We start from the raw sequence: 14,240 nt of genomic DNA, 5'->3' as shown, positions 1-14,240 counted from the left end.
TCAATCTGATAGGATTTGTAATCAATGGTATTTATCGCAGATATAATCCTCAGTGACATGTAAACTCTCCCTAAACTCCCACATCTGACAAGAGAAGCATATCACTCTACCAAGGGCCATTTTTGCTGCTTCTAATCTGCAGACTCAGAAAATAGCCCCATCTTATTCCTCTACAAAACACTGTTCCAGGCTAACCTCATAATTATGGCTTATATTTTTAAGTTTAATCAAGAGACATATCTCAACAAGACATATAATCAAGAAAGAACACACTCTACTCACTACTGCAGACTTACAGCAAGGCCACACTTAAAACTATTCACTTATCTATTTTCTGTGTTGTGACCTCTCCAAAACAGGTTCCTCCAAGATCAGTTGTGAATTTCATTGTTTGTTAATTTTCCCAGACGCACTCTGATGTCCCAGAGATACATGAATTCAACAGCCGGCTCACTGCTGTGTCAGTTAGCAGTGTGGGTTTCTTTTGCTATCCTGCACTGACCTGACCATGTGCTGCCTTTTTCTGTTCCTCTCCCTTTTAAAGTGCTGTTGTTTTGACTTTTCTTTTTCTCTAAAGTTCCAAAACAATGCAACAGCATATAAAATTACAATTGCTGCTCCTGGAATTCAAGAAAATCACCTCCGACAATTCCAAAAAAGGAGCAGCCTGTTGCAGTCAGAAATCTTCCCATCCTCCGTCTTGGATTATGGATGAAAATGGAATAGTGTAGGTTAGATGGACTTCAGGTTGGTTCCAAAGGTCGGCACAACATCGAGGGCCAAAGGGCCTGTACGGCGCTGTAATGTTCTATCACAGGTCTTTTGTTATTTGCTCTAGGTGGTACTTAGTTTATCCACTTACTACTCCCTCCTCTGTCAAAAGCACAAACACCATTTTCCAGGTTCAACTGGACTCCATGTTAACTCTTTCTCTCTCTGCAAATGCTGCTAGACCTGAGCTTGTGCCTACACTGGTTGCATTTCTGGTTCCCGGGCTGTTTAATATTTTGCTTTTACTGAAAACTCCTGGTTTCTTTATCTTTGGTGCTACAAAAGGAATTTCAGCATTTTAGACATGGATAGCTGGTACAAAAATACCTTGCTTCTGCCATTTGGTTCTGAAGAAAGGTGATGGCACTTAAAATATTAACTCTACTTTCTCTTTGCACAGATGATGCAGACCCTGCTGGCATGGAGGCTCAGTGGTTAGCACTGCTATCTCACTGCTCTAGGGACCCTGGTTCGATTCCAGCCTCAGGTGACTGTCTGTGTGGAGATTGCACATTCTCCTCGTGTCTGCATGGGTTTCCTCGGTGTTCGGGTTTCCTCCCACAGTTCAAAGATGTACAGTTTAGGGTGAATTGGCCATGCTACGTTGCCAATAGTGTTCAGGGTTGTGTAGGTTAGGTACATTAGTCAGGGGTAAATATAGGGTAGGAGGAATGAGTCTGGCTGGGTTACTCTTCGGAGGGTTGCTGTTGGGCCATATGGCCTGTTTCCACACTGTAGAGATTCTATGACCCTTCACCAGCAATTTCTGATTTTGCTTCACATCTGTAGTCTTTGGTTTTACAAACAATTTTACTGTTGTTCCTGAAGCTATAATGTACTAGTTTGCCTGCTCTTAATCTGGTCTTAACCTTCCTGTGAATAATGGGGTTTATTTCCCAGTAATTTCACAATCAAATACATGTGGCCAACCCGAAGTAATTCCCTAGTACATCATGAATTGTATAATCTGTGAATTTGTACCACTCAGTTTCAACATGTGACTTCCAGGAAATGCATCATTTTTGGTTTAGGGAAATAAAGTCATTCTTTATACAGCCTTCCACATACTCACATCGAACCTTGATTACTTTTTTAAGCACGTTGTCAAAGTCAGAAATTACACAACACCAGGTTATAGTTCAACAAGTCTTTTTGAAATCACTTCACCCTGAGGAAGGAGCAGCTCTCCGAAAGCTTGTGATTTCAAATAAACCTGTTGGACTATAACCTGGTGTCATGCGTCTTCTGCCTTTGTCCACCCCAGTCCAACGCTGGCACCTCCACGTTAATCCTCCAGGAGTTCTTGTTTTTGATTTGATTTATTCTTGTCACATACTGAGAAACAGTGAAAAGTATTGTTTTGTGTGCTAACCAAACAAATCATACCTTATGTAAATACATAGGGCAACAGAACACAATGCAAAATATAGTCTAACAGTTATAGAGAATGATCAAGTCGAATATCTGACAGGTCTGACGATAAGTCTGATAAGAGCGTGGATGAAGCTGTTCTTGAACCTGTTTGTATGTTTTTTCAAACTTTTATATCTTCAGCCTGATGGATGAGAATATAACTGGTGGAACACTTGCAACTTTTTCTGGGAAGTTCCATTCAGCTCCTGGAAAAAACAACTGCCTTATTGATTAGATCACTTAGTGTGGAAACATGCCCTTCAGCCCAACAAGTCCACACTGACCCTCCGAAGAGAAACCCCCTGCCCCCTACATTTACCCCTTCACCTAACACTGTTTGTAATTTTATCTGTTTGTAATTTTTATTAATGACTTGGAAGAGGGAGTCGAAGGGTCGGTCAGTAAATTTGCAGATGATACGAAGATTAGTGGAGTTGTGGATAGTGAGGAGGGCTGTTGTCGGCTGCAAAGAGACTTAGATATGATGCAGAGCTGGGCTGAGGAGTGGCAGATGGAGTTCAACCCTGCCAAGTGTGAGGTTGTCCATTTTGGAAGGACAAATAAGAATGCGGAATACAGGGTTAATGGTAGGGTTCTTAGTAAGATGGAGGAGCAGAGGGATCTTGGGGTCTATGTTCATAGATCTTTGAAAGTTGCCACTCAGATGGATAGAGCTTGTAAGAAGGCCTATGATGTATTAGCGTTCATTAGCAGAGGGATTGAATTCAAGAGTCGTGAAGTGATGTTGCAGCTGTCCAGGACTTCGGTTAGGCCACATTTGGAGTACTGTGTGCAGTTCTGGTCGCCTCACTTTAGGAAAGATGTGGAAGCTTTGGAGAGGGTGCAGAGAAAATTTACCAGGATGTTGCCTGGAATGGAGAATAGGTTGTACAAGGATAGGTTGAGAGTGCTGGGCCTTTTCTCATTGGAACGCGAAGGATGAGGGGTGACTTGATAGAGGTTTATAAGATGATCAGAGGAATAGATAGAGTAGACAGTCAGAAACGTTTTCCCCGGGTACAAAAGAGTGTTACAAGGGGACATAAATTTAAGGTGAAGGGTGGAAGGTATAGGGGGGATGTCAGGGGTAGGTTCTTTACTCAAAGAGTGGTGGGGGCATGGAATGCGCTGCCTGTGGGAGTGGCAGAGTCAGAATCATTGGTGACCTTTAAGCGGCAATTGGATAGGTACATGGATGGGTGCTTAAGCTAGGACAAATGTACGGCACAACATCGTGGGCCGAAGGGCCTGTTCTGTGCTGTATTGTTCTATGTTCCACAGGCAATTTAGCATGGCCAATTCACCTACCCTGCACATTTTTGGACTGTGGGAGGAAACCGGAGCAAACCCAGGGAGAATGTGCAAACTCACACAGACAGTTGCCTGAGGTGGGAATTGAACCCAGGTCTCTAGCGCTATGAGGTAGCAGTGCTAACCACTGTGCCATTCATATAGCAGGCCACCCAGACTTTCTCTGTACATCTGCTTGTGGCGGTGATGGATGACTGGTATCATCATTAGACTATTAATTTAGAGACCTAGGTAATGTTCTGGGGACTTGGGTTTGAATAATGCCACAGTAGCTTGTGGTGTTTGAATTCAATAAATACCTAGAGTCGGCAATCTAATGATGACCATGAGACCATTGTTGATTGTCAGGAAAATCCCATCTGGTCCACTAATATCCTTTAGGAATAGTGGACAGGTTGTAGAAGGACTTGGACAGGCTAGGAGAGTGTGCAAAGAAGTGGTAGCTGGAATACAATGTGGAAAAATGTGAGGTTCTGCACTTTGATAGGAAAATAGAGACACGCACTCTTTTCTAAATGGAGAAAGGCTTCGGGAATTTGAAGCACAAGGGAGTCCTAGTTCAGGGTTCTCTGAAGGTTAACATGCAGATTCAGTAAGGAGTTAAGAAGGCCATTCAGTCCATCGAGTCTACTCTGCCATTTGATCGTCTAGGAGAAAGTGAGGACTGCAATTGCCGGAGATCAGAGTTGAGAGTGTGGTGCTGGAAAAGCACACCAGGTCAGGTAGCATCCGAGCAGCGGGAGAATCAATGCTTTGGGCTTATGCCCTTCATCAGGAATGAATTTGATGAAGGGCTCCTGCCTGAAACGTTTTTCCTGCTCTTCGGATGCTGCCTGACCTGCTGTGCTTTTCCAGCACCACACTCTCGACTGCCACTTGATCATGGCTGATATGTTTTTCAATCCCCTTCTCCCCATAACCCTTGATCCCCTCACTGATCTACCTATCACTGTCCTAAAGACACTCAATGACTTGGCCTCCACAGCCCTCTGCGGCAATGAGTCCCAGATTCACCAACCTCTGGCTTAAGAAATTCCTCCTCATCTCAGTTTTAATGGGTCATTCCCCCCCCCCCCACCCCCCACCGCTGAGGCCGTGCGTTCGGGCCCTTGTCTCTCTTACTGGCGGAAAATTTTTTTGCCATGTGCACTCCAGTGCTAGGGACCTGGGTTCAATGCTACCCTTGGGGGACTGTCTGTGTTGAATTTGCACATTCTCCCTGCGTCTAAATGGGTTTCCTCTGGATGCTCTGGTTTCCTCCTGCAGTCCAAAGATATGCAGGTGAGGGTGGACTGGCCATGCTAAATTGTCCCATTGAGTCCAGGGATGTGTAGGCTGGGTGGATTAGTCATGGGAAATGCAGGGTAACAGGGATGCGGTGGGTCTGGATGGGATGATCTGTGGAGGGTTGGTGTGGATTCAATGGGCCAAATGGCCTATTTCCACACTGTAGGAATTCTATGACTTCTACTGACTGTTGGGATAAGGATTGGGGGAACACAGATTTCTGAATTTGTTCAAGAGGGAGTGTGAGAATTAATCTGTCTTGGAGGGAGTGATAATGATGTGCAATTCACTGCTCTTGAGTGTGGTGGAAGCAAAGACAATAATTCAAAAAGAAAATTGGATAAGCACGTAAAAGAAACAGACTCATGGGGCTATAAGGTTAGAACAGGGAATGTGCTGGACTGGATTGTTCTGGAGAGCAGGCATAAATTCAATGGGCTGAATATGTGCCATAAATCACTCTTTGATTCCCTTAGTTCACTATATATTGCCTCTGTCAGTTTTTGCCCTGAGAAAATTGGTTGCCACGGGTCCTAGATACACTTCAAAGCCATGTTTTTGGCCACACAGAGCATGGAAATGCCTTGAGGTTGTGAAGGATGCTTATAAATGCAGATACGATCTTCCACATGGTTAACTACGGAACTGGAAATGTGTTGCTGGAAAAGCGCAGCAGGTCAGGCAGCATCCAGGGAACAGGAGAATCGACGTTTCGGGCATAAGCTCTTCTTCAGGAATGCCTTGCTTGCAATTGTGTTTGCAATTCCATTCTTAAATTTTCTATCAAAGCTGTCATACTGATCCAATCCATTATCAAAAATGACAATTGCTATTATTTTAATCTTTATTCCCCTACAGCAAGGGAAATCAAAGATTGGATTTTCTTGTTCTGTCGGGTTAATTTGTCCTGAGATAAGCACTGTAATCTCCATATATCATTGATACTGTAGTGCAAGGCCAAAGGAAAGAGAAGAAACATCCAGCCTTTCAAGTACAGATTCTGAGGAATTATCCATACATTGTGTTTGTAACTATTTCCTGGGAGTGACGTATGCCAGCAACAGAAACTATACTCAGTGTTTACTGGAAATCACATGTTGCTGTTTTGCAAAAGGTGGGAGGATCTTCAGGGAATTATATTAGACTCTCTGAAAGCACCAGTCCTTCAGTTGTTAACTCGGGAGTCCAAAACAAAGCCTGGTGCCTGCCAATGGATGGAAAAGTTAAAGGTTTGGATGAATCAAAGAATTGCCACTTATTTTTTCTTGTTATTTTAACTGCAGCAATTTCTAGGCTTTGTCATTGAGTGTCTTTAAGACAGAGATAGATAGGTTCTTGATTGGTTGGGAAATCAAGGGTTACAGGGAGAAGGAAAGAGAATGGGGTTGAGAAATATATCAGCATTGACTGCATGGCAGAGCAGACTTGATGGCTGAATGGCCTAATTCTGCTCCTATATTTTATGGTCTTTAAATGTATACATGTCAATTTAGCATAATAGAGACATCCAGCCTCAAAGATTTTTAAAACTTGTCCCATGCCTTGTTATTGGTATTTGAAGTACCTGCTGGAATATTTTAGATTAGATTCCCTGTGGTATGGAAACAGGCCATTCGGCCCAGAATGTCCATACTGAAGAGTAACCCACCTGGACCCATTCCCCTACATTTACCCCTAACACCCTGGGCAATTTAGCATGTCCAATTCACCTGACCTGCACATCTTTGGATTGTGGGAGGAATCTGGAGCACCTAGAGAAAACCCACACAGATACAGGGTGAATGTGCAAACTCCACACAGAGAGTCGACCGAGGCAGGAATCGAACCCGGGTCGCTGGCCCTGTCAACTGAGCCACTATACCATCCTGAATTTTAATTGTAGTTCTGCAAAATTAGTTCAGAAATTATAGTAACTGACTCCTTTCAAGGTCCACATGTGTGAAATGATATGCAGAGATTAGGCTTATGTTGATACAATTAGATGCATTAAGACGGCCAGAAGGTTGACTGCAGCATGTGCCAACATGGAGAAAGCGAGAACTGCAGATGCTGGAGATAGGAGTCGAAACGTTTGGTGCTGAAAAAGCACAGCTGGTCAGGCAGCATTTGAGGAGCAGGATGGATATGCCAACATGGACTTATTCATTCATGGGATGTGTGTGCCGCTGGTGAGTCTAGGTGATGCTGAACCTACTGAAACCTGTGTTGACAGGGCTGTTGGGAAGGGAGTTCCAGGACTTTGAACATATGAATGAAATAAGAGCGTGGCAAGGCCATTTGTGCTTTCAGACCTGTGCTGCTATTCCATACGATCACAGATGATCTGATTGTAGCCTGCAGTCCTAGAGGACTGGTAAACAGGGAGTTAGGTGATGCCGAGAGGAATTGAATGCTGCCAAATAGGAGTTGGGCTAAGAACTCACTCCATGATGTGAAGGGTGTTCCAGGAGCCTCTGAAGTGGCTGATTTGGCAGTCTACTTGCAGATCTGGACCCCACTTGTTTTAATGTCATTCGATGCAGGCTTCCTTGAAGAGGACAGGCGGCCTTTCGAGGAGTGAAGTGGATGCACTACATGCTCTCGCTGTGAATGCTGCTCTCCCCCCCTCCAACTCCACACCCGCATTAAGTGCAGCATCACTTCAAAGCTACACTCAAGTTTACACGCTACCCAGCGCCACAGCAACAGGCACTTGGTGGGTAGAGGACCATTTAGGCAGTTCACCAGTAGCTTCTCAAAAGGCAGTTATGCATAATGTGACATAGCACATAAGGCTATAAGATATAGAAGCAGAATTGGGCCATTCAGTCCATCGATTCAACAATTGGTTTAACAGGGCAGCGTGGTGGCTCAGTGGTTAGCACTACTGCCTCACACCATGAGAGACCCAGGTTCAGTTCCAGCATTGGGTGACTGTCTGTGTGGGCTTCATCCCACAGTCCAAAGATGTGCAGGCCAGGTGAAATGGCCACACTGAATTACCCATAGTGTTCAGGGATGCCTAGGTTAGGTGCATTAGTCAGGGGTAAATATAGAGTAGGGTGAATGGGTCTGCACGGGTTACTCTTCGGAGGGTTGCTGTTGGGCTGAAGGGCCTGATTTGCACACTGTAGGATTTCTAAGATTCATCAACCTCTGGCTGAAAAAATTCCACCTCATCTCAGTTCTAAAGGGTCATCCCTTCACTCTGAGGCTGTGGCCTCAGGTACTAGTATCTGTGACTAATACCTTCTCCTCGTCCAGTGTTCTATAAGTTTCAATCAGATTCCCCCCTGATTCTCCTAAACTCCATCGAGTACAGACCCAGAGTCCTTAACCACTCCTCACATGTCAAGCCCTTCATCCCCAGGTTTGTTCTTGTAAACCTCCTCTGGTCTTCCAAAGCCAGCGCATCATTCTGAGCATAAATAAGTGTCTTTTATTTTTAAACAATTACAGTTCAAACACAACTAAATTAAATTTTGTAGTTTTCATTGGTATAGTAGGAGCACTGGCTCTGAGTCTATCAACAAGCTTCAGATTTTACATTGTGCTATTCTTACCTTCTTCTATAACAGAGAGAATTATGTTTCTAATTTATTGCTTCAAAGTCTATTAACGATTCGGCTAACAACTTTGTATTTTCTCACAGGTGTTGCTAAGTAACTGTCCCACAAAATGGCTTCGGAACAGATTCCATCAGATATTCTACGGAAAAATCGCAGAACGCTCATTGACATTCTGAAAGAGCAACCAAACGTTCTCCTTGATGAGCTTGATGCGATGCTCATCTTCAAAGTGGATGAGTATAATCGTATTGATGGGATCACAGATCCCAAGGATAAGATCAGAACAATTATAAACACTGTGGTTCTGAAGGGAGAGGAGACTTGTGAGATCTTTCTAAGAGTTCTGCAAAGTTTACAGAGTGAATTCCCAGGAGTGGATGAAATATTGGTTGGATTTAATCTTGCCACAAGAGGTGAGTTGGAGCTTGCAAGTCAGTATTACTAAATTAACAATCAGACCCTGTAAGTTTCAAAATCATATGGAAAGGGATAAGGATAGTACAGAAGTTAGGTCTCTAAATTGGGGCGGGGAGGCTGATTTCAATATCAGTAGACAGGATCTGGCAAACGCACACTGGTAGCAGCTACTTGCAGTTAAGTCTACATTTGGAAAAGTGGGAGTCTTCTAAAAGCAGCATAGTAAGAGTTCACGGCCAGCTAAGAGTGAAGCACAACAGCCCACAGTCTTTTTACCACTTCATACTTCATTAAATTAAGTATCTTCCTTCAACAATTTTCATTGTGTTTGTAAGCTTCCATTGAGAAGCACTGACAATTGTTAAACAGATTTTTAGGCACTAAGTCCACAGCAACCCAACCCTATAAACCTGCATTTCCTGCAGCCTATCCACCTAGTTTGCACATTCCAGGATGCTACGGGCAATTTAGTACAGCCAATGCACCTAATCTGCACATCTTTGGACTGTGGGAGGAAACTGGAAACCCATGCAGACACGGGGACTGCATACAAATTCCACATTGACAGTCACCCAAGGGTAGAATTGAACCTAGGTCCTTGATGCTGCAAGATAGCAGTGCTAACCACAGAGTCACCGTGCTACCGTGGATACTGATATACAGAGCGTCAAGCTGTGGGTCAGCTATGACCTCATTGATGGTAAACAGCCTTGAGGGGAGAACTCACTCCTCCTGTTCCTACCTTCCTGCTGAACTAGTACTATTTCAATGCTTTGTATGGTTTACAGGGTCTGTTTGTTCTCTTGACTCAGGTGAATCTTGCTGTACTAATACAAGTGGAACTCCTGCTGCTGAGAAGGACTTGCTCAATCAACAAGAAGAAAACCAACAAAGAATTGGGAAAAAAGGTGCATCATTTATTGAATTGGGTTGGCTACAAACAGTTTATCGGTAAAAACAAGGACTGCAGATGCTGGAAACCAGAGTCTAGATTAGAGTGGTGCTGGAAAAGCACAGCAGGTCAGGCAGCATCGGAGGAGCAGGAAAATCAACGTTTCGGGCAAAAGCCCTTCATCAGGAATCAGAATAAACAAATAGTTTTTTATGAGGGGCTGCAGGGATTTTACTGTAATATCTACAATGTTAGGGTTGCTCAAAAATCAAACTTCTTTCCTTAACCAAATCAGAAATTTCTGGAGAATTGTAGTAGGTCTGGTAGCATCTGTGGAGAGAAAGTGTTATTGTTTCCGGTTCAGTGAAACCTTCATTTATTTAATATAGCACAGGAATGGACCTTTTGGCCCACCATGTTGTGCTGAACATGATACCAAATTAAACTAATCCCTTCTGCTTAATCTTGATCCATATCCCTCCATTTCTTGCAGATTCACGTGCTTATCTAAATGTCTCCTGAATGCTTCTTTTGTATGTGCTTCCACCATCATCCCTGGCAGCACATTCCAGACTCCTACCACACTCTGTAAAAAACTTTCCCTCCATCATCTCAAATGCATGCCCCTAGTATTAGATATTTTAACTCTGGGAAAAAAGATTCTGACCGTCATCCCTATCTATGCATCTCATAATTTTATAGACTGCTACCAAATCACCCTTCAGCTTCCGCTGCTCCAGAGAAAACAACCTGAGAATTTCTCGCCTCTCCTTATAGCTCATACCATTTAATCCACACATCATCCTTCTGCACCCTCTCTAAACTCTCCACATCTTTCCTGTAATGTGGCGACCAGAACTGAATGCAATACTCTTCAGTGTTTGGCCTAACCAAACTCTCATAAAGCTGCAACATGACATCCTGACTCTTGTACTCAATTCCCCAACCAATAAAAGCAAGCATGCCTTATGCCTTCTTTACCAGCATACCTATTTGGGTGGCCACTTTCAGGGAACTATGGACTTGAACCCTCAGATCCCTCTGTATATCAATGCTGTTCAGGGTCCCGCCATTAACTGGATACATTTCCTTCACATTTATGTCCCAAAGTACAGCACCTCACGCTTACTGGGATTAAACTTCATCTGCTATTTTCTTGCCCATATCTGCAGCTGATCTATATCCTTTGATGTGTATCCTTTGATAACATTCTACAACCCCATCGATCTTTGTGTCCACTGCAAACTTGCTAAAATCTACATTTTCATCCAAGTAATTTACATATATCACAAATAGCAGAGTATGGGATCTATGCAGAACACCACCAGTCACAGATCTCCAGCCTGAAAGTCACCCTCCCACCACTATCCTCTGCCTTCTTTGGGCAAGCCAACTCTGATTGCAAATGGCCAAGTTACCATGGATTCCATGCATCTTAATCTTCTACATGAACCTACCAAGGGACCTTGTTTAAAGCCTTACTAAAATCCATACAGACAACATCCACTGCTCTACCCTCAATGATCACTTCGCCATCTCCTCGAAAAATGTAATTAAGTTAGTAAGACATGACCTGTCCCGCTCAAAGCCAATACAAGTACGGCAGTTGGACTATCCACATACTGTTTCAAGAAACCCTCTTGGATGTACTTAATTAGGCCACACTTTTCCAAATATGCGTAAATTCTATCCCTAAGAATTCTCTTCAATAGCTTCCCAACTACTGAAGTGAGACTCACCATCCTCAATTATTACTATTTCCCTTCTTGAACAGAGTAACAATATTACCTACTCGCCAGTCCTGCAGGACCACACCAGTGACTAGTGAGGATGCAGAAATCTTGGTCAAGGCCCCAGCAATCTCCTCTCTCGCCTGTCTCAATAACCTGGGGTAGAAACTATCAGGCCCTGGAAATTTATCTACCTTAATACTCTTCAAGAGACCCACTACCACTTTTTCCTTGATCTCAAAATGCCCTAGCATATTAGCATGCTCCACTCTAATCTCACTATCCTTCATATCCTTCTCCTGGGTGAACACCAATGCAAAGCACTCATTTAGGATCTCATCCAAACATAAGTTCCCTCCTTTATTGTGGAGTGGTCTTACCTTCTCTTTAGCTTTCCTTTTATTTTTAATGTCAAGATAGAATGCCTTGGGATTCTCTTTAACCCTATTCTCCAAGGTTATTTCATGGCCCCTTCTTGCTCTCCTAATTTCCTGCTTGAGTTCTACTCTGCTTTCTTTATATTCCTCATGGGCCTTGTCCAATTTTCAAAAATTTACATATGCCCTTTTTTCCCTTTTGGCTAAATTCAGAACCTCCCTCATTACCTAAGTGTCCCTTACCTTGCCATCCTTGTCTTTCATCCTTAAGAACATGCCAGTCCTCAACTCTGATCAGTAGGTCTTTAAACAATTCCCACATGCCAAATGTGGACTTGCCCAATAACAAGCTCCTCCCAATGAATACTCCCTAGTTCCTGCCTAATACTGACATAATTTGCCCTTCCCCAGTTTAGTACATTCCCACAAGGTCTTGACTTATCCTTATTCATATCAATCTTAAAACTTAAGGGGTTGTGACCACTGTTTCCAAAATGTGCACCCACTAAAAGGTCAGTCACCTTGCCAGGCTCACAAGCCATTACAAGGTCCAGTATGGCTCCTCCTGCAGTTTGACTATCCACATACTGTTCCAAGAAACCCTCTTGGATCGCTTCTCGGCCTTTTGGCTAAGATCAAGTGTCTGTTCTTATCAGGACAGGAGTCAAGTTGCGAGTCATCAGAGCTAGTGGAGATCATCGCTGGATCGTGATTGGACATTAGAGGATCGTTTGGTTGTGCTGACCTGCTATTGGTGGATCTTCATGCTGGCTTCGGCCTAACGCCAATTCAGGGACCAGCCAACCTCAGAGCTATGGCCTCAACAGCTGCTCGCACCCCAGGCCAGGGCGTTCGCAACACAGTCCGGGTGACTGTCAAGAAGGTGGAAGAGCGTACACCAGTCGATCGGACGGTGTTTGTCAAGAAGGTGTTGTTCGAGTGCTGTGGGTTCGCCGCAGCAGATGTGTACTGCCTGCAGGATTTCCCTGGGGCAGGCTACTTTGACGTCACCTTCAGGAGCGTGAAGCAATGTGAGCAGCTCCTGAAGGTCTTCAAGGAGAAGGAGGGGGAGCCGCTGTTCTCCATCTTGTCGGCGGTCCCGTTATGTGTGCTTCCTGCACAGAGGAGTCAGGTTGTTACGGTCCACATGTACAACCCCTACTTGCCAGCAACCGATGTCCTGACGTTCCTGGGAAGATATGTGCAGGTCGAGGGACAAAGCACCGTGTGGTTGACCCTTTCGGGATCTGGACCAGCTTACGACAGGTCAAGTTAACCCTGAGGGTTGATGCCAGCGGGAATATCCTCCACCCACCCTCCAGCTTTGCTATCGGAGGGAGCAGAGAGTACCTGACTTATGCAGGGCAGCCGAAAGTGTGCCGAACCTGTGGGAGGCCAGGCCACATGGCGGCGGACTGCAAGCTCACAATCTGTCGGAACTGCAAGAAGGAGGGTCACCCGACCAAAGAGTGCAAGGAGGAAAAGAACTGCAATCTGTGCGGGGAGGCGGGCCACGTGTACAGGGCCTGCCCAAGACGAGGGGCCGCCACCTACACGCAGATGGCCGGAGGCGGGCCACAAAAGGACGGCAAGGCACCGCAAACCGGCAAGGGAATGGTGTCTGGGGGCACGCAAAAGGAAGGACAGGCCGGAGCAGAGCAGATGACAGCTACTGGAGAGGTACAGCTGCCGAGCGAATCTCCGACAGGACAGGAGGAGGAGGCGGAGAAGGGAAAGAAGGAGGCAGAGGAATGGACTGTGGTGTAAAACAAGAGGAGGAAAACCCACCCGGCCACCAAGACCTCCCAGAAAAAGGGGAAAAGGCAGCTGCAGGTGGAAGACACGGACAGCTGTTCGGAGGGTGAGGACGGGCATAAGGAGGGTCGTCACCAAAAGAAGAGGCAGAGCGCTGAGAGGAGAAAGGAGAGCAGCAACTGCCAACCAAGGGTCGAACCTCTTGAGGAAATGGGAAACTACCACCCCCCACCAGGTGTAAGCCAGGAGGGCCCCGCCGCCACACAGCTCCAGGTCACTGGGAGCAGCGACCCTCTGACAGCCCCGCTGTCAGATATAGAAACAGACAGCGTGGACCCTGGTCTCAGCCCGATGACACCGAAGCGGGCAAATGGGCCGAGTGAGGAGCTGGACAGCTACCTCAGCCCTGCGAGGGTCCAGCAGTTCGTGTTCTGCATGGGGATGCAGACAGCTACCCCAGAGGGGCAGGACCAGCGACAATCGGACATGGGTAACCTTACAACCTGTTAACAAAATGGGGTTAAAAATTGCAACTATTAATGTGCGCTGCGTAAAATCTGCTGCACGATGTGTTTCAACACTGGCCTTCCTGGCCAACGTGAAAGCCGATGTTCCTGTTTCTGCAGGAGTGTGGGATACCGCACCTCAGCAGTTACAGGAGATGGTCGAGCTTGTGGGCCCATGAGCCGTCAGTGTGGTCGGGGGGTAACGATAACCGCTCCTCGGGCCTGGGTATTCT

At 45.3% G+C, this 14,240-nt stretch overlaps 1 protein-coding gene across 2 annotated transcripts in view; it reads left to right on the top strand.

The window, feature by feature from the left end:
* The window catches only part of LOC122544315 (interferon-induced very large GTPase 1), a 30,479-nt gene that overhangs the window by 6,867 nt on the left and 9,372 nt on the right, over positions 1-14,240 (top strand). Inside the window, exons 1-3 of one of the 2 annotated variants that reach the window (XM_043683481.2) lie at positions 5,930-6,011; positions 8,414-8,743; positions 9,560-9,655. In XM_043683481.2, the coding sequence (XP_043539416.2) occupies positions 8,440-8,743; positions 9,560-9,655 (400 nt within the window). In that variant the 5' untranslated portion in view covers positions 5,930-6,011; positions 8,414-8,439. Of the gene's footprint in view, positions 1-5,929; positions 6,012-8,413; positions 8,744-9,559; positions 9,656-14,240 lie in introns of those variants that run through there. The other variant, XM_087982944.1, reaches the window with a different exon arrangement.

Source organism: Chiloscyllium plagiosum, unplaced genomic scaffold (assembly GCF_037043375.1).
Source record: "Chiloscyllium plagiosum isolate Xiang-an unplaced genomic scaffold, Cpla_swu_hap1 HiC_scaffold_44, whole genome shotgun sequence".
Classification (NCBI taxonomy): Eukaryota; Metazoa; Chordata; class Chondrichthyes; order Orectolobiformes; family Hemiscylliidae; genus Chiloscyllium; species Chiloscyllium plagiosum.
The sequence above is the reverse complement of the archived record's forward strand: the minus strand, read 5'-3'. Positions and strand labels throughout refer to the sequence as shown.